Source organism: Rhinolophus sinicus, linkage group LG15, assembly GCF_036562045.2.
Source record: "Rhinolophus sinicus isolate RSC01 linkage group LG15, ASM3656204v1, whole genome shotgun sequence".
Lineage (NCBI taxonomy): Eukaryota > Metazoa > Chordata > Mammalia > Chiroptera > Rhinolophidae > Rhinolophus > Rhinolophus sinicus.
This window is the reverse complement of record NC_133764.1, coordinates 15747965-15772829: the sequence shown is the minus strand read 5'-3', so window position 1 is coordinate 15772829 and position 24865 is coordinate 15747965. Positions and strand designations below refer to the sequence as shown.

The 24865-nt window shown below is 43.9% G+C and overlaps 1 protein-coding gene across 1 annotated transcript in view; it reads left to right on the top strand.

Annotated features, from left to right (window-relative positions):
- Positions 1-22281, top strand: part of VPS53 (VPS53 subunit of GARP complex) — a 134491-nt gene extending 112210 nt beyond the window's left edge. Inside the window, exons 19-22 of the mRNA XM_074319960.1 lie at positions 3022-3091; positions 15985-16122; positions 17715-17819; positions 18313-22281. Coding sequence (XP_074176061.1) covers positions 3022-3091; positions 15985-16122; positions 17715-17819; positions 18313-18483 — 484 coding nt within the window. The 3' untranslated portion in view covers positions 18484-22281. The remainder of the gene's footprint in view (positions 1-3021; positions 3092-15984; positions 16123-17714; positions 17820-18312) is intronic.
- The last annotated feature ends 2584 nt before the right edge of the window (positions 22282-24865 follow it).

Below are 24865 nucleotides of genomic sequence, written 5' to 3'. Positions count from 1 at the left end.
CTCTTTGGGTGCTCGTTAGTGTGTATTAAAAGTGTTGCTGATAAATCACGTGCTCCCTGTAGCACCTGGTAGAAACAGTATCTCTAAAAATTTGCTATAGCCAAAAATCCCCAGAGTGGTTGTACAGGGATCTGATTGAGTTCACGTTAAAGTGAGTCGGGTCCATTGACGTGGCTAGTCCGGCATCAGCTCACAGTCTCGCAGAGCCCTTTCACTTTATTACTACGCCCATGTCGGGTGAGCTGGGACAAGGATGCCCATCTGTCACATCTGGCAAAGTTTAATCTGGGATCTAGAAAGGGGCTTTCTGTTTTAATCCTTGGGACCCTCTCGTGCCTGTGGAATCCCAGTGGAAGACTAGAAACCTCAGCGGTGTGGGCTTCCCCAGCCAACAGCAATAGCTGTCCCCACCCCAAGCGGCTGGAGAAGCGCTTAGCACTTACCCCCTACATTGCTGGAGCTTCTCCCCCAAAGACAAGTTCCTGGTCCCTTACATTTTTCCCCACCCACCCCCTGTAGACTAGCACACACATCCAGTTCAAGGGCATAACCGAAGCCTACTCTCACGTAAAGTAACTTAGTGTTATAAACGGTGTGTACTGTTGCGATTCGTCACCAATTCAATCTTACATTCTTGTTTCGCCCGGCTCTGGTTTGAAAACTCCTTTCTAAATCGTCCTATTCTCCCTCCTGGTCAGCAGACCTTCCCCTAGATCTGATCTCTGGCATTTAAATTCCTTTCCCTTTAACTTCCTGCCCTGCAGAGCTATAGGTGTTTCCTTTTCTCTCCATTTGGTCTCTGAAGCAACAGCCTTTCCTATTTAGACATTCAGATCACGCCCCGGATTGAAACTACTATTTGAAACACAAGTGACTTCCCTCATCCACCAAGCTGATCCTCCTCCATTCAGTAATGGAGCTAATAAGACAAATCTCTTAACAGTGGTGAGGGGGATAAAATGAGAAGTCGTGTGTAAACTTCCTGATACAGTGCTAGCACCAAGCTGACATTCAGAGAGTGGCAGCTGCTACATTATTATTCAACACTCATTCCCTTGAGCACCTAGTAGGTCCCAGACACAGAATTAAGTGCTATGGCTTAATAGACATGGTCCCTATTTTCATTTGCCTTACAGTCAAGTGGAGAGAAACACTTATTTGTGAGCAACTAAGTGTAATAAAGTAGATTAGATGTTTGGCCAGAGGTCTGTGGACTCTAGAATGTGGTAGGAAGAATATGGTGACTGAGGAAAGGCCTCAGAGGAGAGATGTCCTTGAGCAGAGTCCAAGAGACGTGTGTGTGCTGACCCACAGGCTTTAGGGAAGAGCCTTCCAGGCAGAGGGAACAGTGCAAGCAAAGGCACAGAGGCATCAACTAGCCTGCGGAATCATGGGATCTGCAAAGTGCTCAACCGGGTTGAAGCATGGGGTGCCAGGGCTTAGCATGATGAGTCTGTGGGCAGAGTATCAAGACAAGCAAGGAAGGCCTTGTCTGCAGCTGTACAAGAGTTTTAATCAGGAGAGGGTTTTGATCATCTTTGCATTTGAAATAAATCCCTTTGGCAGCAGGTGGATTACAAAGGATGAGGCTGAAGGTTGGGAAACCAGTTAGGAAACAAGTGAAAGAGCTCAAGTGAGAAAGGGCAGCAGTGGGAATGGCTGGAAGGACATATATGGGAGTTCAGGGGAAGAGCGGGTAATTGGTTAGATATTGGGGTTGAGGGCAAGGGAGCTGCCCTGGGTAACTCCCGGTTTCTGACTTGGGTGACCGGGTGGATGAGAGCCAGTCCACTGGGCCTGGATTCTGGGGCAGGACTGAGTCATGGACATGCTGGGTTGAGGGACCAGTGGGCCATTCCAGTGGGATGTCCAATAGTTACTGGAAATTAGAGTGGGCACAAGTGTAGAGGAAAAGATGTAGAGAGATGAGAGGATGTAGTTCACAAGCCTGAGAGCAGCATTTGAAGAGTGAGAAGAGGGGTGCCAGCCAGCCTTTTTCTCAGCCTGCACATCCTGCTTGATGGCCACCATTCCTCCTTTGGTCCTGGGCCCTTAGGACACCTGGTCTGTCACTCTGGACCTGGCCTTGATTATAGGCATTTCTAGTTTCCACACCTTCTGTATCAGCGCAACCCAGCCTACCCTACTCAGGCCTCTGCAGTTTTTTCTAAAAAACCCTCCTGACCTATTAAAATTTCTCTCTCTTTCCCCAAACTAGCATCATTATCACTACACCTGGCCCAGATTGCCCTTTAGTCCCCAGTAAATATGGAGAGATGATGTATTTCATTCCTGATCTGACAGTTACTCCTTAACAATTATTTCGTATGCATGTTTTTGCATTTAAGATCCCGTAACTACCTCATGTATATTCCATTCTCATATCTGTTAGGATATTTTCAGCTACTAGTAACAGAAGCTCTGACTCAAATTGACTTGAACGGAAGGTGAACTTTTTATTTCATGTAACCAGGAGCCCAGAGTGGGGATAGAGCCAAGGGGGTTGATTCAGTGATTCAGCATCATGAAGGACCCAGTTTCTTGACTCTACCCTGCTGACCTTGGGGCTGGCTTCCTCTTCAGAAAGGTGGAAAAAATGGCTGCTCTACATGAGACAACCAAATACAAGAATACCCTAAAGACGAAGAGAGCATTGCCCCAGCCATGCAGTAAAATCCTTCCCTCCAGTCTGACTGGACCAGCTTAGGTCATGTCCGCATCTCAGGACCAAGAGTTACCAAGGGAATGCCATACTCTGCTGGCTGAGGCCAGTTAGAATTCGCCTCTGTAGTTTAGGAGGGATCAACTTCCCCTTGACATCCCAAGGCCATGTGTACCTAAATAAAGCCAAGGCTTTGGCTGGAAAGAAAAAGAAAGCAATGGATGCTGGTAGGCCACAGAAGTATCTACTTCGATTCTCAGTTTCTGTATGGAAGAAAATGGGACCTAAAAAAATTTGTTTCTGCTGTTCTTTACAGAAGAGAGAATAAGCCTAATTTGTCACTTCTTTTTTATCCACAGCTCCTTCATTCCCAAGTTCATCACCCACCTCTTCAAGTGCAAGCCAATTAGTATGGTGGGAGCAGAACAGGTGAGATGAAACTGGTATAGGGCCTTTTCCTTATGTTTTTGGTCATAGATCAAACACATATCTTTCCAGTACAGATCTGCTCTAGAGAAATAAAATCGCTGATTCCCCCTCTTTGGGGATAGTAGGACGACCTGATGGCTTAATTCAGACATCCATTTATTTAAAATAATTTTTGTTGATCACCTAGCAAGTTCTGGACACAGGGCACACCACAGTGAACAAGACAGAAAAGATCTCACCTTCATGATGAGAAGAAAAGACAGATAATATACAATTTAACAAAGAAATTAGAAGATAATTTCAACTTAAGTATGCTAAATGGTATAAAACTGGGTGATGGGAAAAAATATCTTAGGGTCATGAGGAAGTAATGGCTTTACGTTGGAAGGTAGAGAGGGCTTCTCTGAGAGCTGGGGCTTGAGAGAGACTAGAAGAAAAGTGTCCAGGGAGAGGGAGCAGCAAAGGCTCTGATGATTTTGGATCCCATAGTTGCTGACACAGAGATCACTTAAGAGTAGCAAAAGGCTTATCTTTTTGATGCTGAGAAACTGTTCACCTCACCCAAGAAGCCTTCCTGGATTAGCCCCACTCCGTCCACTTGAATTCTGTGCTTCACGACATCTCTTCTTAGATTGCATCCCTTCAGCAGTGCGACAGCCAGGTCACCTCCGTTCAGCCACCACCTACTCAGTTTGAGTTCAGAGAGTAGTTTGTGATACTTTTAAAAAGGCGCAAACAGTACAATTCAGCCCTTAATTCTCTAAAAACGCGTACTTAAATGTAAACGATTCATATACTGATCACAAATTATCTCATATATTCATTAAGATAAATCTTCTCCAGGCTCTATCCAGTGAACCCATTTCAGCTATTTTTTAATATTTGAAAGAATTCAAACTACATTTTTAATCAAGAAGGTTGTATCATTCAGGACATTTCCTGCTCTTGCACTGAATTAGTCGACTTGGTAGAGGCCCAGCCCTCTCCCAGCTCAGTGACTTGCCCTCACACAGGGCTCTCAGCTGCTCTGGTCAGGAAGGCAGCAAGTTGGCATGTGCCCAGTGCATCATGGGTCTCAGGAAGCATCCAAGCCAGAGATGTAATACCTGTGACTATCAGGAATCTCTTGAATCTGATAAGTGGCAGTGTGTTTTTATATTCTTTTTGTAAGTGAGTGGCCTTCCGAGGTTGTGAAAAGGCAGTGTGATCATGGGCTTAGAATCACAGAGGTCTGAGGGTGGATCCCGTCTGCAGTGTAGCAACTGTTTGTCCTTAGTCACGTTCCTTAACCTCCCAGCACTTTAGTTTTCTCGTCTGTAAAATGGGGTTAACCCTCACAGAGTAGTTACGAGGATTAAACAAGATAATGCACAGAAACTACTTGGCACAATGTCTGGCACATAGTAAGCCCTCAACAAGTGCCAGCTCTTAACTAATTTAAGCTTCCTCGGACCAGGGACACAACTCTGTTTCTGCTTTCATTTCCCATCTCCCCGCATAGTAACACCTAGTCAGTGCTTGCCGCTGATTGTCTGGCTGACCAGCTTTAACCAGAGTCAAAAATATTGTCCCAGAAAACTCCTTGGGAGATTGCATGAATTCAGACACTGACTATGTCTGGCTATAACATTTCAATGTTTTGAAACTCTTGCCTCTTGCACATCACAAGCATAGAACTAATTCTCTCCATTAGAAACAGCAGCCCAGTGCCCTAACATGGTGTCTCCAGTTTCACTAGTGCATGTTTACTGGGAATTGATTCTGTTCACCTCACTGTTGTGTGTAATCAGAGAGGATGTGGCATGATTACGATCTGTGTGTCTAGAAAAAGCTTTAGAGTTCTCAGTTACTAGGTTTCTGTCTCTAGACATGAGGCCACTGGAACACAACATCGATTCGTTGAAAACATGTTATCATGACATTGCAGCTTTGCCCAGGCCTTGCTAGCTGATTTCGTGTCTACTAACCCTGATATTTTCTTATTGTCACATAAATCCAATATCATATCTATTTTCCTCAGATTTTCTCTTCTTTAAAAGAATGTTAAAATAATCAGCTCAGACTCAAAGCCCATATCTTCAAAAATATCAATTTAGCCAGTATTTAGTTTTGCTTTGAGATGTGGATGAGAAAACCATCTGTGAAACTGGAGTTTCACTTTCTCAGACCCCAGGCAAATATGAGTAGGTGACAGGGGAGCATGGATCTCAACAGGCCCAGCCTGGGGGAGGGCGTGGGTGGGAACTAAAGGGCAATGTGGCCCTTGAAGGAGTCCCACATGAAGTTCGGGTTTAGCTGGGTCCATACTTGCCTCAAGCATCTGGGCTTAGAAGCCCAGGCAGTCATGTAGCTGGAGGTGTGATCACACAGGCAGTGGAAGCATGGGAATCAAGAAGTTAACAAAGAAATGATCATAGACTGAACATCTCATAGCAGCTATAATCCAAGCTTTAATAAAACTATAAATTCAAAGCTAACATTTCATCTCAACTGCCTCTGCTTTGCCACAAAGGTACGAGATCTTCCATTTAGATTACTCTTTAATACTTGTGCTGAAAATAGGAAAGGAGACATTCTCCTGCTCTTCCCAATTACTGTATAAAGTGAATTATTTATCTTGGGCCCCGGAGTCCTCTTGAGCGATTGCAAGGGTATGTGGAACTGAACCATACCAGTATTTGTAATGCTTCTCGCTAGTTGGCAATTTTCAGAGAATCTGGTGGGATTTGCAGGGTCATTCATTAGTCTTATGGCCGTGGCATCTGTGAGTGAGCACACAGCAGAGATGGAATCCATCCGCACAAACTTGCCACAGAGAAAGCAGCACCACATGATGTAGGGGAAGAGCCCTGAGAACCCGGCTGTGGTCCCCACTCTGCTATTGAGGGTCCCTGTGATCACAAGCAGTGGCTTCCCTGCTCGGGGCTCAGTTTCCATGTGTTTCAGTGAGGACACTGAACCAAACACTCTCACACGCCCCTTCTAGATCTGTCCTCAGAGGGAGTCGGAAATATTTTGAGCAATATATTTCATGTCTGTGAAATTATTTTCTTGTCCTTTGTATTCTCTTTATATGCTATATTGACTTTTTTATTGGGATAAAACATGCAACAAAGCATCAATTTACCGTTTTAACCTTTTTAAGTGTACAAGTTAGTGGTATTAAATACATTCACATTGTTGTTCTGCCTTCCCCACCATCCACCTCCAGGGGTTTTTCATCTTCCCAAACTGAAACTCCGTTCCCATTAAACACTCACTCCCCATTCTGTCCTCCCCTCAGCCCCTGGCAACCATCATTCTATTTTCTGTCTCTCTGAATGTGACTACTCTAGGTACCTCGTATACGTGGAATCATATAACAGCTGTTATTTTATGCCTGGTTTATTTCACTTAGCATGTCTTCGGGGTTTATCCAGGTTATAGCATGCTTCAGAATTTCCTTCCTTCTTAAGGCTGAATAATAGTCCATTCTATGTATATACCATATTTTTACCATATTGACTTAAATTCACATAATTCAAAACCATGTGGAAAAAAATATGTAAAGCAAGTTTCAGATTTTTTTTTTTTAAGCCCAAACACCAAGGAAAGAGAAAAAGAAAATCACATAGTATGTACATCGTTGCAGTTGGAAAAATAGGAAGCAGGATGAATATATTTTCACGTATAGGTCTTCGCGGTAAATATCCTAAATGTGGCAGTGTGTTTTTAATCACTCCTTAAAAAATGGATTGATAAAATTTAATGCTTATATATGATAGATTTAAAAAAAAAAAACCTTAGCAAATTAGGAATAGAAGGAAAATTGTTGAATCTGATAAAGGGTATATACAAAAACTTATGAGAGGGTATGGATTACAGGGGTAAATTCATTTGTCAAAATTGTACAGTTAAGAATTGTTCATTTTAATATATGTAAATTTTATCTAAAAAAAATTAAGTTGAAGGGATAGGGAGTGAATACAACAGGGTTTCTTAGCCTTCGCACTATTGACATTTGGGGCCAGAGACTCTTGTGTTGTGGGAGCTGTCCTGTGCATTATAGGGTGTCAGCAGCATTCCTTACCACTACCCACTATTGCCAGAAACACCCTCCCAATATTAACAACCAAAAACCTCTCCAGACATCGCCAATTATCCAGGTGGTGGTTGGAGAGGATGGACCAAATCACCCCCAGTTGAGAACCACAGGATTTAGAAACACAGATGAAGTGAGATGAGAATGACAGACTGCCTCTGGTGGTTGCAGCTGGGTGATGAGTGCGTAAGGATTCGTTGTACTATTGTGTAGACTTTTATCTATGTTTGAAATTCTCCATAACAACAAAATTTTTATAGAAACAATAGTGGTCCACCCCCCACATATATCCACTCATGTGTAATCCAGAATAAAATTTTATTTTGGGATCAACACAAAACTTCCATACTTCTGCAATTCAGCTAACTTCCTTCTAGATTTTCTGATTGTAGAACGTGAGTTCAGAGAAGCTAAACTTTCTCCTTCCTTTTTTGTGCATGTGCTTCTGCTCAGATAGTAGTAGAGCTTTCTTCTTTTTGCACAGCACTTTTCTCTGTCTAAAGAGCTTTGTGAATCTCTGATCTACCCAACCACTCACTTTTCCCTGTCTGATTTAGCTCTGGCCCATCTTGATTTCTATGAGATCATCCTTTCCACTGAGAGCTCAAAGCCTCTTCTGTCACTCAGTCAAAGGGTCCTCCTCTATGCCACACACAGTGAGGAGACAGGCACTACAATTCTCCAGAGGCATTTACAACCGTCAGCAGAATCGTGAAGGACTAGAGATGGGAGGACCGAACAAGCTTGTGAAACAAATGGATCAGTCAATGAAAAAAATTACAATAAACATCATTCTTAATGGTCAAGTATAGGAAGATTTTTCTCTTGACATTAGGAATAAGACAAGGACGTCCATATACGGATGAGAAAGGAAGAAACCAAACTGTTCTTTTTAACACAGAACACAATTGTGTATGACAATATTCAAAAGAATCAACAAATAAACTGTTAGAATATAAATTTAACAGGGTTGCTGGATATAAGGTCAGTATTTAAAAAATTATTTTTAATGTTTTTAATATTTCTATGTACCAGCAACAATCAATTTAAAAATTAAAAATTTTTAATGAAATAATTTACCATAGCATCAAGGAAAGCATTAAACACTTAGGAATAAATCTATCAAAAAATGTGCAAGTCTTCTACATAGAAAAATGACACAATTTTAAGACACATTAAAGAAAGCCTTCAAAAGTGACAGGATAGCTCATGTTCCTAGATTAAAAGACTCAAAAGATGTAAATTCTTCTAAAATTACTTCATAGAATTGGTACAATCCCAGCAGGGGTGGGGTGTGTGTGTGTGTACTGATAAGCTTAGTCTAAAAGTTAGATGGAAATACAAAAGGCCTAGAACAGCTAAAATCATTTTAAAGAAAAAGAACAGAGTTGGAAGATCTAAACCTCAAGATATTAAAACTTAGTTTAATTCTATCATAATTAAAGCTGTGTGGTACTGGCACCAGCGACAAATAGGCCAATAGAATTGAGTTCAGAAATAGACACACACATATATATAGACACTTGATTTATGGCACTGTAATTCAGTGAAGGGATGATCTTCTCGATAAACGGGCATTTGGATATCCACCTGGGGGAAAAAGTTAATCTTGACCTTTACCACACACTGTATATACAGAGGATATCCAAAAATCTAATAAACCTATTAATCATCGAGGGAATTGTAAATGAAAACCCCAAGGATGTCAGAATGGCTAAAATTAAAAAGACTGACAATACACAAGTGTTGGTGAGGATGTGAAGCAACTGGAACTTTCATACACTGCAGGTGGGAACGGAAATTGGCACAGCCAAATGGGAAAACTGGCAATCTCTACTGCAGCTAAACATATGCCTACGCCATGATCCAGCAGTTCTGCCCTTGAGCAGATTCCACCCCCGAGAAATGAGGGCATACGACCATGGAAAGACATGTACAAGAATGTTCACAGCAGATTGAGCAGTAAGCTAATCTTCAGCGATAGAAGGCTGAAGAGCACTCACCTTCGTTGAGAAGGAAGAGAGAGCATTGACTGAAAGAGAACATGAGGGAGCATTCTGGGATGCTGGAAATGTCCTATGTCTTTGGTTAGGCAATAAGGCGTATACATATGTAAAAGTTTATCAAGCTACAGGCTTGGTTGTTGTGTACTTTACTATATGAAAGTTATACCTAAATTTTTAAAACATGAGAGAAAGAGAAAAAGCAGCATGTCCCCACCTTGGTCCATCCATTTGTCATATTTTGAACTGTCGCTTCTGTGTCACCTCATTGAAGACCTTTGCTGTGCATATATGGTTTTTACCTCCTATGAGTGTACCTTTATCTTATCTACTCAAGGTTTTCATCACTGCTGATAGTCATGGTGTCCTCCCAAGAGTGGGAGGCACTTTAAGAAGTGAACTCCTCAAAGCTTTCCATTACTGGGTGATGACGACTTCACAAGCATAGCATGTACCCCAGTAACCCATCAACAACATGAGCCACACCACCCCAAAAATTATTTCTGAGGCTCAAACATTTAGCCGATGGCTGACCACCTCTTGCACAATACCTCACGCCTAAGGAGATAAACTATTAGCTATTTTCAAAGATGAAAACCAGCAGATTTTCCTAAGTGGGGCCTTTCACCTTCACTTCCCACAGGCAGCTGCTAAGTCTGTCAGACTAGCTCCTGCCTTTCCTGACTGCATTGCTTTTTGTAAAACCTAAGACCATGGTTTCTGTCTCTTCAGCTGTCTGGTGTGGACAGAATTTTATTGACTGGCCAAGGATTGAAAGTGTCATATCTCAAGATACGGGAGACACTAGAAAACTAGGGCTCATTCAAAACTCTTCCTGTCACTTAAGACTATACAATTATTTATGCATATACTATATCTCTGGGAAGTAGAAAGTATAGAAAAGTAGGAAGTATCCCCATAGGTTTTATTCCTACCAACAAATAATGCTAAGACATGGCTTTGATTTTGACAAGCCTCTGAAATTTTGCTACATGGAAGATAAAGTCAAATCCTCACCAGGCCTCAAATAGCATACTGAAAAAAAGAAGTAAGAAAAATATTTCCAGTTAATAAAAGTATAGAAAATAATGTCAAGAATACCAGCTCACCACTCAGTCAAATCTTAACATGCTCCCACATTTGATTTAGGTCTGTTTTATATAAAGTAAATCATTACATTTATTGCTGAAGCCCCCTGGGGACCCTATCCTGCCATTCCTCTCCCTCCATGCCCAGAGGTAACTACTATTCTGATTTTGATTTTTATCATTCCCATATGTGTTTTGATATGTTACATGTGTATTTATTCACAAATTATATGTAATTTTGTTTTGCATAGTTCCAAACTTTATAAAAATTGTACTATACATATCATTCCCCTGCTTCCTTTTTTTTTTTTCCCCCAATATAATGTTTTTTGAGGTTTATCCATGTGGATATATGTTGTTCAAGTTCGTTCATTTTAACTTCAGTATCGCATGCCATTGCATGAATATGTCACCATTTGTTTATCCATTCTACTGTTGATGGACATTTAGGTTGTTGCTAGTCTTTTGCTTTTACAAACTGGATACAGGAAACATTTTTTTTTTACAAGAGCAAGAATTTCTCTACAGGGTATGAGTGCTGTATTGTGTGTTAAGCATGTCTTTGAGTAAGAAAATATTACTGAATTCCCTCCAAAGAGCTTTAACTAATTTATATTTGCATCATAAATGCTAATTTCATTGCACCATTTCCATGCCAACACTTGGTATCATAAACCCCTTTTACTTTTGCCTATCTGATGAGTACAAAATGTTACACAATTATGGCTTTCATTTGCATTTACTGTTTGACTTATAAGGTCATGTATCATTTCACATACCTTATGGGCACCTGAGTTTTTGCTTCTGTGAATTGCCTGTTCAGATCTTTGTCCCACTTGTTGTTATGGTTACTGCTCTTTTACTTACTGATTTGTAGAAATCTTTATGTGTGCTGAATGTTATTCCTTTCCCGATATTGTAGGTACCCTCTCCCGGTTTGTGCCTTGTTACTTTGTTTATGTGTCTTTGGATACAGACTTATTTTAAGGTAGTAGATTTTTCATTCTTACCTGTGTTTCCCGTTCTTCTCTACCCATAAGTAATACAAATTATCTCTGTTTTCTTCTTTTTCTATCTAGGTGTTTAGTAGACCTAGAATTCAGCATACTTACTCTCGAGAGGCATGTGTAGGGTTACCGCTGAGGAAGGCTAGTGCTCATTTCCAGGGAGGCTCCGGGAAGTGTTCTGATGCTGGGCTCTTGGCAGTCTGAGCTCATCTCTGCTCTGCGTGCTTGGGTACCTTTCTCTGTGAGCCTGTGGCCTTTTCAAAAAACAGATACTAGGAAAGCAAGAATTTTCGTCTCTGGAAACCTAGCAAAATCCAAATGCCCCAGCACTTTTCCTGGTCTGCAGCTGAATAACCTACAGAGTTTGGCTATATTACTGCATGAAATCACACTTTCCTTAATGTAGCTTCCTCACCGTTTTGTTAAAAATAAAGGGTTTATTTTTTTAGAGCAGTTTAAGGTTCACAACAAAATTGAGGGGCAGGTACAGAGAGTTCCCGTATACCCCTTGCCCCCACAAATGACAGCCTCCTCCATTATCTTCGTCCCACGCCACAGTGTACATCTGTTACAACTGATGGACCCACACTGACAGATCATTACCACCTAAAGTCTACAGTTTACATTAGGGTTCATTCTTTTTTTTTAAATAAATTTTATTGGGGAATATTGGGGAACAGTGTGTTTCTCCAGGGCCCAACAGCTCCAAGTCCAGTCACCATTCTCAATTTTTAGTTGCAGGGGGCACAGCCCACCAGCCCATGTGGGAATTGAACTGGTAGCCTTGTTGTTGAGAGCTCACGTTGGAACCAACTTTTTAGCCATCCGGTCACCCCCGGTTCACTCTTGATGTTATACATTCTACAGGTTTGGACAAATGTATAATAACATGTATCCACCATAATGGTATCAGACAGAGTAGTTTCACTGCTCTAAAAATCCTGTGTGCTACCCCTGTCCGTCCAACCCACCCCCTCCAGCTCTTAGCAACCACTGATCTTTTTACTGTCTTCGTAGTTTTGCCTTTTCCAGAATGTCATATAGTTGGACTCATACAATATGTAGCCTTTTTAACACGTTGCATACGGATCACGAGAATCTTCGTTTTTTTCTGAGCCATGCGTTAAGGACGGATAACGAGAATTCTCGTTTTTACTGTTGACTCTTTTTGCATATTTTATTGAATTATTTGTAGAATAATTATTTATAGAATAATTTATAGAATTATTTATTTGTAGAATCTATTATTTATAGAAAAATAATAAATGACATAGAAGCATTTACGCTTTAAAGAGAAGAGTGCATTTTAAAGTAGTTTCTTTTAAAAACCTGCCGGAACAGAGGGGTATGAGGGATTTAAACCCCGCCGTACACAACGTGTTAAATTGGCTTCTTTTACTTAGTCATATGCATTTAAGGTTCCTCCATGTCTTTTCATGGCTTTATAGCTCATTTCTTTTTAGCGCTGAATAATTTCCGTTGTCTGGATGGACCACAGTTTATCCATTCAGCTACTGAAGGACCTCTTGGTGGCTTCCCAAGTTTTTGGCAGTTATAAATAAAGCTGTTAAAAGCATCATGTACAGGTTTTTGTGTGGACATAAGTTTTCAACTCCTTTGAGTTGGTACCTAGGAATGTGATTGCTGGATTGTGTGGTAAGAATATGTTTAGTTTTATAAGAAACCATCAAACTGTCTTCCAAAGTGGCTGTGCCCTTCTTGCATCCCCACCAGCAGTGAGTTCCTGCTGCTCCACTTCTTCACCAGCATTTGCTGTTGTCGGTGTTCCAGATTTGGGCCATTCTGATAAGTGTGTAGTGGTACCTCATTGTTTTGATTTGTATTTGCCTGATGACATACGATGTGGAGTGTCTTTTCATATGCCTATTTGCCATCTGTATATCTTCTTTGGTGAGGTGTCTGTTAAGATCTTTGGCCCATTTTTTTTAATCAGGTTGTTTGTTTTCTTATGGTTCAGTTTTAAGAGTCCTTTGTATATTTTAGATAACAGTCCTTATCAGATGTGTCTTTCACAAATACTAGTATATTCTCCCAGTCTGTGGCGTGTCTTCTGATTCCTTTGACATCGTCCTTTGCAGAACAGAAGTATTTCCTTTTAATGAAGTCCAGCTTATCAATTATTTATTTCATGGATCAGGTCTTTGGTGTTATATCTAAAAAGTCATCACCATACCCAAGATCATTTAGTTTTTCTCCTAGGAGTTTTATAATTCTGCATGTTACATTTAGGTCTGTTATCCATTCTGAATTAATTTTTGTGAAGAGTGTAAGGTCTGTGTCTAGATTCATTTTCTTGGCATGTGGATGTCAGTTGTTCCAGCACCATTTGTTGAAAAGACTGTGTTTGCTCCATTGTATCGCCTTTGCTCCTCTGTGAAAGATCAGTGGACTATTTCTGGGTTCCTGTTCTGCTGCATTGACCTATTTGTCAATTCTTTCACCAATACCCTACGGTCCTGATGACTGTACCTTTTAATAAGTCTTGAAGTCGAGTAGTGTCCGTCCTCCCACTTGGTTCTTCTCCTTCAGTATCATGTTGGCGAAGTGGTGTCTTTTGCATCTCCATATAAACTTTAGAATAAGTTCGTCAATACCTCACCATTTTTTGAGAGGAATATTTCCGTCTAAATTATTCCAAGGAAAACATTGATATATTCTCCAAGTGTTAATACCATTGTCAAAATTACAATCACCATGACCGTTGATAGTGTCTCTCATTAATGAGTTTATCTTATCTTTCGTCAGTAACTCTCCTGTCCATAGGAAAGTATAGGGAGGATGAGAGAAGGCAGGGTGTCCCAGGGCCCCTAAGGGGTCCCACTCCGTCCCTGCTTGGTATCATAATGAAGGGCTTTCCGAGAGGAGCAGGCAGTGGCAGGTATGGCAAGCCTTGTCCTGAACGTAAGGCTGACCCTCCGAGTTTGTAGTGGTGGTGGTGGTAGTGGGACTGTCACCCACTGCTGCATGTGTCCGGTTGGTGAGCATGCGATTCCATTCTCCTAAACTCAACAGGCCAGAGTATATTAGGCTTCAGCCATTTCTGTGATGCCACTTGGTAGCCAAGAGCAGCAGCAGGTTAGCAGTACACAGGGAGTCAGCAGGGAACAGTGTGAGCTCAAAGCCAACACTGCCCTGTAGCACGAACCTGGGCAGCAGGAACAGGAAATACAGTTTCCTGTCCACCTTATCACCCAACCCGTCCATCATGTGAGATACTTTTAGCAATTCATTTCACCTCTAGAACTTTGATTTTCTCATCTATAAAATGGGAACAATAAATACCTACAGGGCAGGGTCTTGTAAAGACTACATGAGATGACACATTCCTAGCATCATTCCTGGCAATCGGTGGGCCATCAGAGAAGTTGATATCCTTCCAAATAATGAGCATCCAAGAGAACGGCAACGACAAAAACGGCAGATTGTTGTGAAGACACAGATGTTTAAATTTGGTTTAATCTCCTACATCCTCACTAGCATTCAAAGACATTCATTCACGTGCAAAGAAAACGAATCTAGACACAGACTTTACACTCTTCACAAAAGCAGTACTGAGTCACCATTTTTTGCCTGTTGAATAAGCAAGATTTTCTTGACAGTTTTCAGGGCCGATGAGGGTGCAGTCTGTACTGGCAGGTATGGAAAGAAGTACATTCCATTTGGAAAGCTGTTCAAGATATCTATCCAGCACCTCAAAAATGTTCTTATCCTTTGATCTGTCCTAAAGATTCTCTCCTAAGGAAATGCCATTAATAGATCTAGAATTATATATACTAAGCTGTTCATCACGGCATTCATTATTTATAATAATAAAAATTTAGAAACAAATTATGGGGAAATGATTAAATATATTCAAGTTACACACACACACACACACACACACACCATAGAGTACTACATAGGCATTAAAAATCGTTTTTTAAGACTGCTGTGGGGACAGAGCCAGGAGTGCAGTTTCCAGGCTGTTGGCCTCATGTGGAAAGGTGCTGGCTCGGGTAGTAAATGGCCAACTGTGATTGCATGGTCATCAACTGTGATTGGATGGCCATCAGCTGTAACCAGTGAGCCATTGGCCACTAATATAACTGTCATGGCTACGCTAGCAGCAAATGGGGGCTAGCAAGAAGATGGTGGCTGAGCTAGCAAGAGCGGATTGCAGTTAGCACGGTGGATTGCAGCTAGCAAGTGAGGTTGGTTGGCAGAGAAGTGGACAGCAGGTAGCAGATGTGTGGCTCCTGCTTCCTGTGTCTCCAATCCAGCCGCCAGCGAGAATATAGTTGTATGACTCCCCTATCTATGGCTCCATGGGTGTTCCTTTTTGGCCTCACCATATCCTGCGTTCTTATGTGGGGAGCAGGAGCTGAGACCCCGCATGACACCCTGCATGACACCTGCCAAGATGGGAAAATAGAATTCAAAAAACTTCATGTATTAAGTGGAAAACCCAGGTCATAAAACTGTACATGGAGAGAGACTGGTGGGAATTCTACTACCTTTGTGGCTGCTTGTTATTTTTTCTGGGTACTAGGAATTATAACTAATGTTTTTTTCTTTTACATTGGTTTATTTTCTGAATTCTCTCCAATGAGAATGTATTACATTGAAAATCAGGAAACTGTTACTAATCAGCCTGGGTGTACTAGGTGTTATGTCCATAGGAAGTGACTCGTAATATTCTGCTTTGCTCCCACAGCTGCTACTGGACACCCATTCCTTAAAGATGGTCCTGCTCGATCTACCCTCCATCGGCTCGCAGGTGGTGAGGAAAGCACCTGCCAGTTACACTAAGATTGTTGTGAAAGGCATGACCCGGGCAGAAATGATCCTCAAGGTGAGACTTGTGCCTCCTTGGGGTTTCTATTAAGAGAGGCTGCTGGTCTGCTCGCTCATTCCGAGGAGTACTGGTTTTGCAAGCACAGGTTAGGGCCTGTCCTCGTCCGTCCCAGAGACTTGTCCACATTCTTTGGTGGGACTAAATTTTGGCCTCATCAGATACTGTTGAAAGTCAGTGGACAGTTCCTTGGGGGTCAGTAATTCTTCCTGACAAATGAGTTCTCCATTGTAATGAGATGCTCTTGTAATAAGATTTGGCCAAGATTGCGAGTCAGGTGGGGTTGTCTCTGTGAATCAGTGTCTAAGTCAGGGGTCTCTTTGCTCCTCAGCAGGAATTTCCGGCCCAGCTATCAGTTACTCCCTCTCACATAAACCTCTTTGGCTTTCCAAACTCTGCAACTTCACAAGAACTCTGAACAGATGTTTCAGAAACTAATCAGTGGATGGGTTTCTTAAGCCCCATTTTACAAAATAGTGTATGATGTTGCGAATGTCTGAAGTCCTGGGCACCTGCATCTCATTTCCACCTGTACTTGTTGAGAAGAGAGGGGGCTTGTTTGGGAGAGGGGAGCAGGCTAAAAAACAAATAGCGCTATGATGGAATGCCCTTAAAAATACAGTGCCTGCAGGCTCTTCAGGCCGGTCTCCCAGACAGAATGACTCAAACGATGGCAGGATTAAAAAGCAACCGTGGGACCTGAGACACTGGAGGGAGCAGGTGAGGGTCCTACACAAGCCTTGAGCTTATGGCCTGAGGAAATTGGAAGCAGCTCGATAATCAGTTTCCTCTGCAGCTGGTTTACTCACCAGGGAGGAGAGCAGAGTCGGGGAATGATCTGCAGAGAATTCCTGAGTGAACTGTTCCTTGCCATTCTGAGTTACATGCTCAGGAATTCAAAACATAACCAGTCTGTTGGAGGAAGAAAATCAGACACTGCTTTTCAAAAACCAAATGGAAATGAATGTGAGGATTGCGATGCCATTACTCTCCTCCTGCTTGTGTATTACTTGAATGAAGTTCCAGATTGTAAGCCTTGGAAAGAGTGAGGCAGCCTTGGGTTTTTGTTTTTGAGAAAATCCACTTAAATCAGTGCGTTTTGCTGCCGAGTCCTCAGGAACAATGATGTGGGAAGACAGGCAGAGTAGGTACCATGAACCCACAAAATGTCTCGAACAGAAGACCCTCTAACACAGTGTTTCCCAAATGGTGCTGATATTTAAAATATCCCCTGGGATTTAAAAAAATATTTATCTCCTGGGATTTTTTTTTAAATAAAAAAAATCAGATAAATATCTGATGTTTAAATAAAAAATCAGGTAAGTATCTGATTTTTTAAATATCAGAATTAGAATCTTCAGAGGAAGGACATAGGAACCTGCACTTTAAAAGGAATTCAGATGCTACTTACGATTCAGCAAATGTAGGGAACATTGCTCTAATTGAATGTCGCAATGAAATAGGCCATCAGGACATTTCTGCATTTGGGGTTGCTGTCGCTTAAGAAAATCTTGCAGAGTCCGTTACGTGGTCCCCTGCCCTCCCATCGTGAGCCTTCCGTGAGGCCTGCTCTTGTCTCTCTCCCTTGGTAGGTAGTGATGGCCCCTCACGAACCGTCAGTGGTGTTTGTTGACAACTACATCAAACTGCTTACGGACTGCAATACGGAAACCTTCCAGAAGATACTGGACATGAAGGTGGGTGCAGTGTCTCCTCCTGGCCACTTGTACATCCTTCTCACACTTGGTGGTCCTTAGCTGGGGGTGTGGGGTCCCTGGGGAGCTTTCTCATGGTGCATACGCCAGCCCCATGCTGCCAACCAGACACAAAGAAGCCTTTTGAAGAGAAGGATCCTGGGCGTGTGAACTTCCGGATCTGATCCTGAGGGGACCTCCCTGCCCAGTCGAGGACCCCTGCTCAGCCGAATGAAGAGGGGTATTCCCCTTCCCCCACCCTCTTTACCTGTCCTTTCTTCTCTCTCAACCCCTTCTCTCTCTCCTGTCCTATTATCTTTCTTTCTTCCGCTGCTGCTTTCCCAGGCTGCTACCAGGGCTGGTAACTCCCCGGAAGAAAGTGTTGATCCTCAGCCCAGAGTAATTTTGCTGTTTGCAGAGCCGCAGCTGCGGCGCCTCCCCTCGGGCAGTCCCGGGGCCAGGCTTCACCTTATTCTCCTTTCTCTTTCCACCTCAGGGGCTGAAGCGGAGTGAGCAGAGCAGCATGCTGGAACTCTTCCGCCAGAGGCTCCCCACCCCTCCCTCAGGGCCGGAAAACTCCAGCTCACTATCCCTCCTGGCTCCCACGCCAGAACAGGAGTCATCTCGCATCCGCAAACTGGAGAAACTAATTAAAAAGAGACTGTAGGAGCAGACAAGGGGCGCTTTCCCCCCAGCCAGTGACCCTCAACGCCCAGCTCCCTGGAAGCCCCCCACCACTCCTGGGCTCACCCTGACTCTCAGATTGTCAATCTTGAAACTTCCTGGGACATTGGGGTGGTTACTGTGTGTCTCCCAAGCCCTGTCTTCATTCCTGTCCTAATCAGAGAAGCCGAGTGAGGGCCGGGTTACAAAGAGGTGATTTCGGTGACCTGATTCCTGCAGCAGAGGCGGCACTAGGTGAAAAGTCCCTACACTTTGTTTGCTGTTTCTGGGCTGCTCTCGACTGGTCCAGTTGTCACTGACTGTAGTCTCCCCCCTCACCCCCCTGCAGTCACACCACCTGGCCTGTAGCCCTGTTCCTTACCCTGCGCCTGTCCAGGCAGCTTGGGTGACAAAGCCCAGACTTCACTCACCCCTTCCTCTGCTGCTGTTTGAGGTTGGCTGTAGGGCCTGAGTTCATGCAGTGGCAGGTTACCTGTGTAGGAGCCTTTCTTTATGAAGGAGGTGGAAGCAGGACCACTCTTCCGTGTATCCCAGTTTGGGTACATATTTTGCTTCTGGTACTTTCCATGACGTGGCCAAGAGATCCCTGCATTCTCCTCATTTCTCAGTCATCTCCTTTTCCCTCTCCACGTACAGCGAAGGGAAGATTTCTTCTGTCTCTCACCCTAGAGCATTGTGTGCTCCAGGCCTTGGAAGCAGGTGTCCTGTGGGTGTGGGGCAGACCCAAAACTGACTGTGTCTGAGCGTTATTTTCTCCATGTCTTTATTTCCACTCTGCACCTGACTCCTAGGGGAGGGATTGCCTTCTGTGGAGGGAAACCAGGAAGCTTTCCTAGAAAAGAAAGCTTCCTTAGCTTTCTCCTCAGATGAAGCTGTGAGAGCCCAGGAGTCCAATACCCTCTGCTCCCCTTCCTGCCCATTCATTTTCATATCCATAGCACTTTCCAGATCGTCTGAAACAACAACGGTAATGTGCAGTGCCAGAGTCGCATATTACTTTATTACTAACGAAAAAGAACCCAGATCCGGGGCTACCTAAGGAACGGAACACTGACCTTTAATGCCACCTCAGAACCTGACCCCTGGCTTGCCCCACCGTGTCCACCGTGGGCTCTGGGCCAGCGCGGCTTGACGGAAGAGAATGGCCCCGCAGAACGGTTTCGGTCCTCGTGTCTCGGGAATGGGCAGCGTAGTTGCCCTGATTCATCTGGTTCACTGGAAACCAAGTCTTCGTGAACTGCGACTGTGCCCTCGGGGTGACCGCTAGTATTGTCAGCATTTGTTCAGGAATGTGAGCAATCTGTTGACCAGGTAGGGCCGGAGCTAAGGAGGAAGGTGGGGCTCTTTACAGAGAATGCCAGTAACAGGCCTCAGGATAAAATTGGGATGTCAAATCGTGCTCAGGACAAAGGCAGTTTCCTAAAAATCCTGAAACTTGTGACAGCCAGACAGTAGGAAACTTTAAGGTCTGAAAAATCTGACCAGATGCGGATTATTTCACCCCTCCTTGTTTTCTGCACTGCTCCCCTTCCTTCTCCGTCAGCCTTTCGCCAGACCCAGGCCCACCGTTCCAGCTTTGATTTTGGCCGTCATTTCTTCAGCAGCCTCCAGCCTGTTCTTGCTAGTCTGACTCTTAGGTATTGAGCATCTCAAACTCAAGAACACTGAGAAGAAAGCAGGGGTGGAAGAAAGAGGTGTGGTCTTTAGCTGAGCTCAATTAGTAAAAGATGGCTCGATACCGTGTTTCCCCGAAAATAAGACCTAACCGGAAAATAAGCCCTAGCATGATTTTTCAGGATGCTTGTAATAGAAAATAAGGCCTACCATATTTCCCTGAAAATAAGACCTGGTCTTATATTAACTTTTGCTCCAAAAGATGCATTAGGGCTTATATTACGAGCATCCTGAAAAATCACGTTATGGCTTATTTTCCGGTTAGGTCTTATTTTCGGGGAAATGCGGTAGGAAGGGTGGGCAGGGGGCTGGGAGAGCACCTCGCAGCTCAGCAGGTAGATTTCACTGCGCCCCATCTGCCGTCTGGTCGCACCAGCAAAGTCACACAGCCGGCACTAACTGAGGTTAACGTTCTCTTCCCACTTGCGGAAACAAGGAACAGTGGGGGGTCATCATAATGGCATTGAGATGTCAAGCCCTGTTTTCTGCTGGTTGGTGGTGACAGCCAGGGAAGTTGCCTTCTGGAGTTGTTATACTGTCAGTAATCTCCAAGGAGTCAACAGCTGTCAGTAGGAGTTACGTTAAATGTCTCATTGTTGGGATCTGAATGCTGTGTGTGCATCTCCGAAGGACAGACCATGTTCCTCAGCCCGGGAAATGCATCGGAACCACCTGGGGCTCTTTCTACAAATACAGAGGCCTGAGGATTCTGATCTCGTACATCTGGAGTGGGGCCTGGCCTGGAGGTCGAGAAGTTCCATAGCTGATTATAGTGTTTTCTCTTTGTGAAGAACCATTGCAATAGAGAGAGATTTGCTTTATTGGACAGTTCCTATAGCACATTTTCGTAAAAGTGCATTTTTTTCTGCTCTCTACACAAGTGTAATTACTGTAAAGTGGAGCTGTTACCAACATGGTAAAGACTCCTTGCTGATAACCAGCAGCTTTAATTTTAAACGTGTGTTGATAGTAGGAACCATGCCAGAAATTGTGCCGTCCCCATATTGACAGATTCTTCCGGTGTTGATGACCCAACCCCAAACAGAAGCTTTATTTATTACTGTCACTTCAAAATAATGTATATAAAGGAGCACACCTTGATAAAAAACAGTAGCTAACAACTCTGTTATTAAAGCTAAACTTAGATATTGTTCGTTCCTCCCACTCTTGGTAGCTCCTTTAAAAAAAAAACAAGTCGCTGTATGTGGTTAAAATAAATATTAGTAATTTATACTTGATAGTTTGCTGCTGCTCTTAACGATGGACAGACTTCCTGAGAGCTGGCTTGGAGGTGCCCAGGCTGGAGAAAAGTTGTGTTCAGATCATAGCCATGCAGCAGGAACCACAAAGGACAGGGTGTTTTGACCTCCAGAATCCGTTCTGGAATTGAAGCTAACTATTACCACTCTTTCACTTGAAGAACAAAGAACCAGTACCTAGGACTCTGCCCGGCCCCTAGAAAAGGGTTCCCGCTTTCCCGTGCCGAGGTTGGCTCCTCAGTGCAGACCAAACAGGACTGAGAGCAGACTGCCATAGACCAATTCCGGGGCAGGCAGGGCGAGCGCACAGGTCCAAGGCTGCTGCCTGATGCAAGGGATGTCCCCCCAGCTCATCCTGAATTGCCACTGGACAAGGAAACCTAGTTCCCTGTTTATGGAATGCTAGGGAAAGTGCCAAAAGTTCACAGCTGGAAATGTAATTCTCCCCAGGAAGAGAAATCTCCAAAAGAACTAGCTAGCTTGAGGGTGAAAGCAAGTGTTTCACACTTCTTGTCTACTCCACGTGAGATGACTAAAAATAAAATGATGAGAACAGTTCTGGGCCACTTAATGCCTTGGAAACTTGGGCATATGAAGACCTAGCATGCGTAAAGAGTACGGTTGCATTTTATATAGTAAATAAAAATTTCTGGTCTCATGCTAGTGGTTATCAGAATAGATGGCCTCCCGGACCCTCAAAGTTCTATACCCGTGGGAGATCAGTTTCCATAAAATAAAGAGATTGCTTTTTCATGTAAATAACTTTCATTTTCCCCATCTGGAAGTAATTTCTTGGTGCATATTGGAGCATAAAATACTACAGTTAATTAAAGCATTACTGGATGTCATCTGCTAGAATGTATTTCCTTACTGTTGACAGAAAACAGAACGGACTATAGGAAAGAATTAGCAAGCCCATGAACCCTGGGCTCCCCTCTCGGTGTCTGCCCTTCTCCCTGGTGACGATGTGCCCCTTCCCTGACGCCTAAGGAAGCAGCGCACAAAGTAAACTGTTCATCAGCGAGGTCCTGGCACGTCCAGCTGCGGTGGAAACCCTGTCTAAACATGTAGAAAGTGTCCTGCTGATTTGCAAACCTTGAGCTCTGAATTTCTCTCCTGTTGACTTTCCCTTCTTGACCTTACTGTGCCAGTCACAGCCTGCCTTTCCATGCAACTACCGAGGGAGGGATTGCTGTCCTGTACGCAGTAAATTGATCCCATTTCCTTAATCACCGGGTGGGCACTCTGCAGTGAACATTTTGGGAAGTCTGATGATTCTGCCAGCAGTGGAAAATCTTGCGGCACTTCCATCAGGTTGGCTTCGAGATCGTTACCTAGTTTCCATTCTTTACTTGCACCAGCTCCCCACTTTAAGAGGGTTGCCAGGGATCAATCTGGTGAGAAAAGAAACACTTGTGTATCACCCACCGAGAACAGCAGTACAAGAGGATTTACCTGCCTGGGTTTTCTTCCTTCTCACCTGCATAACTGAGCGTAAGCAGTGGGATATGAGGAATGGGTCTGTTGGAAACAAAAGCAGCCTGGGATCGGAAACTTCTGCACAACACCTGGTCTGCACATCTGGTTCTAGCACGTTGACATCAGGCAAGTCATTGACCCTCCGAGCCTCAGTTTTCAAGATCTGTGAAAGGGGAGCATAATAGGGCTGTGAAGTGCACGTAAGACCCAGTTGTGCGCACGTGCTCTGGAGGCCGTAAGTATGAGATGAGAAGGGATCGTTGTCACTTGCCTGGCCTGAACCACATGTGGCTGGCTGACGTGGTGTGAAACACCAGGTGGCTGGACCCCTGTTCTTGCCCTGTGTGGGCTGGAACAAAATGGCCAAGTGACGACATACCCTGCTGCTGTGTGCAGGCGGCAGCCACAGCAAGCATCGGAATAGCTGGCCTTGGCCTTTGTAGGTCAGGATTGTGACGGCCAACGTATTCGAGAGTTTTAAAAGACTCTTCATCCTCTATTCCGCTTGTGGCAGCTGCTGTTTCCGTAGCATTTAGGGATAAACCTGCAGACACTGAGAAGAGAGATTCCTCCCTCCTGGTGGTGTTGGCTGGGCTGCCTGTTGTGGAAAAGGTGGCACGTTTCTTCTGAATGCGAATTATTAGGGTTACCAAAGGCTTCCTTCCAAAAACATTTCTTTTAGATACGGTGTCTGGTGTCCACAGACCAGATTTCAAGTCGTTGTTCCTGGAAGGGACAAAATTCTTCCCTGTACTCTTTTTTGGTGAGTTTTTTTTTTCTTCTTTTTTTTAAATCTATAATGCCCAAAAAACTCTAAGAGAGATTATCTTGGGCCAGGCGGTCCAAACTGGGAAGGCTGAGGTGCAGCAGCCATTTGAGTTACTTTACAGTTGCTGTTCAGAGTTTAGAGATTTCCCAAGGCCAGCTGAACGCCTGTAATCAGCTGGAAAGGACTCACCTGGCTCTTTCAGGCTCCTTTGGGGATAGTGATGCAGAGAATGCTGGGTGACAGAGTGACGTTCAAGTGAAAACTGTTAAGTGCTTTGTCCCCTAGGAATGTTAATCACTTAATCTGAGGTCTCTGGTAGCTTCTGCTCCGTAATCAAATGGAATTTGCACAATTGGCCTGCCTCCTCCTGTTGGGGCAATTTTTCAGCAAGTGAGAAATCAAGAACAGCTTCCCAGCAAACCTCCCTTGGTTTCTGGAGCCAAGGAAAGTATCTGCAAAGTGGGCTGCAGCTTTCAGGGGTACCAGGTGAAATGGTGGCGAGAAACTCTAGACTCTTTGCTTCTTTGCTTTGCGCTGATGGAACCGAAGGCGCTTCCCAGGGAGAGGGGAAGCATACCAGCTGCTCAAGAGACCACATTCCACAGAATTCTTCACAAACTCAAGTACTGTGACCGGGCTGACGGGAGCAGCCCCTGAAGAACTTCAGCAGATGGATGGAAAAAATATCCAATGTGTAAAGAAAATACGGCTTCTCTCGTGCAGATACACCCACTACCTCATACCCTTGCCTGTCTTGCTGCTTCCACTGCTCTTAACGGATCCCAAGTGTTGGCTGGCTCTGTTGTCAGAGGAGGGCAGTGATTGTAGGTAAGGTCAAGTTAGTTTAGCCCTGGGTCTTAGCTGCTGCCCAGCTACTGTCTGGCATGCAGATGACGTCTTGGATCCAACGGGAACCGAGAGGTCTGGGCCATTCGATGCTATCTGTACACGTTGCGGATGGGGGAGAGAGAAGTAGATACTGGTATTTATTGTGTCTTAGATACATTATGATATCTCATCAGACAAAAATCCCCGTGAAGTACGTGTGATTAGCTCCATTTTGTGGATATGGACCTGGAGGCGTGGGGCAAATGACGTTCCCAGAGCTACGTGGCTACTAAGTAGCCAACGCCAGGATTTGGCTCAGGTCTCATTCCACCATTTGTGCTCTTTGCACTGCACCA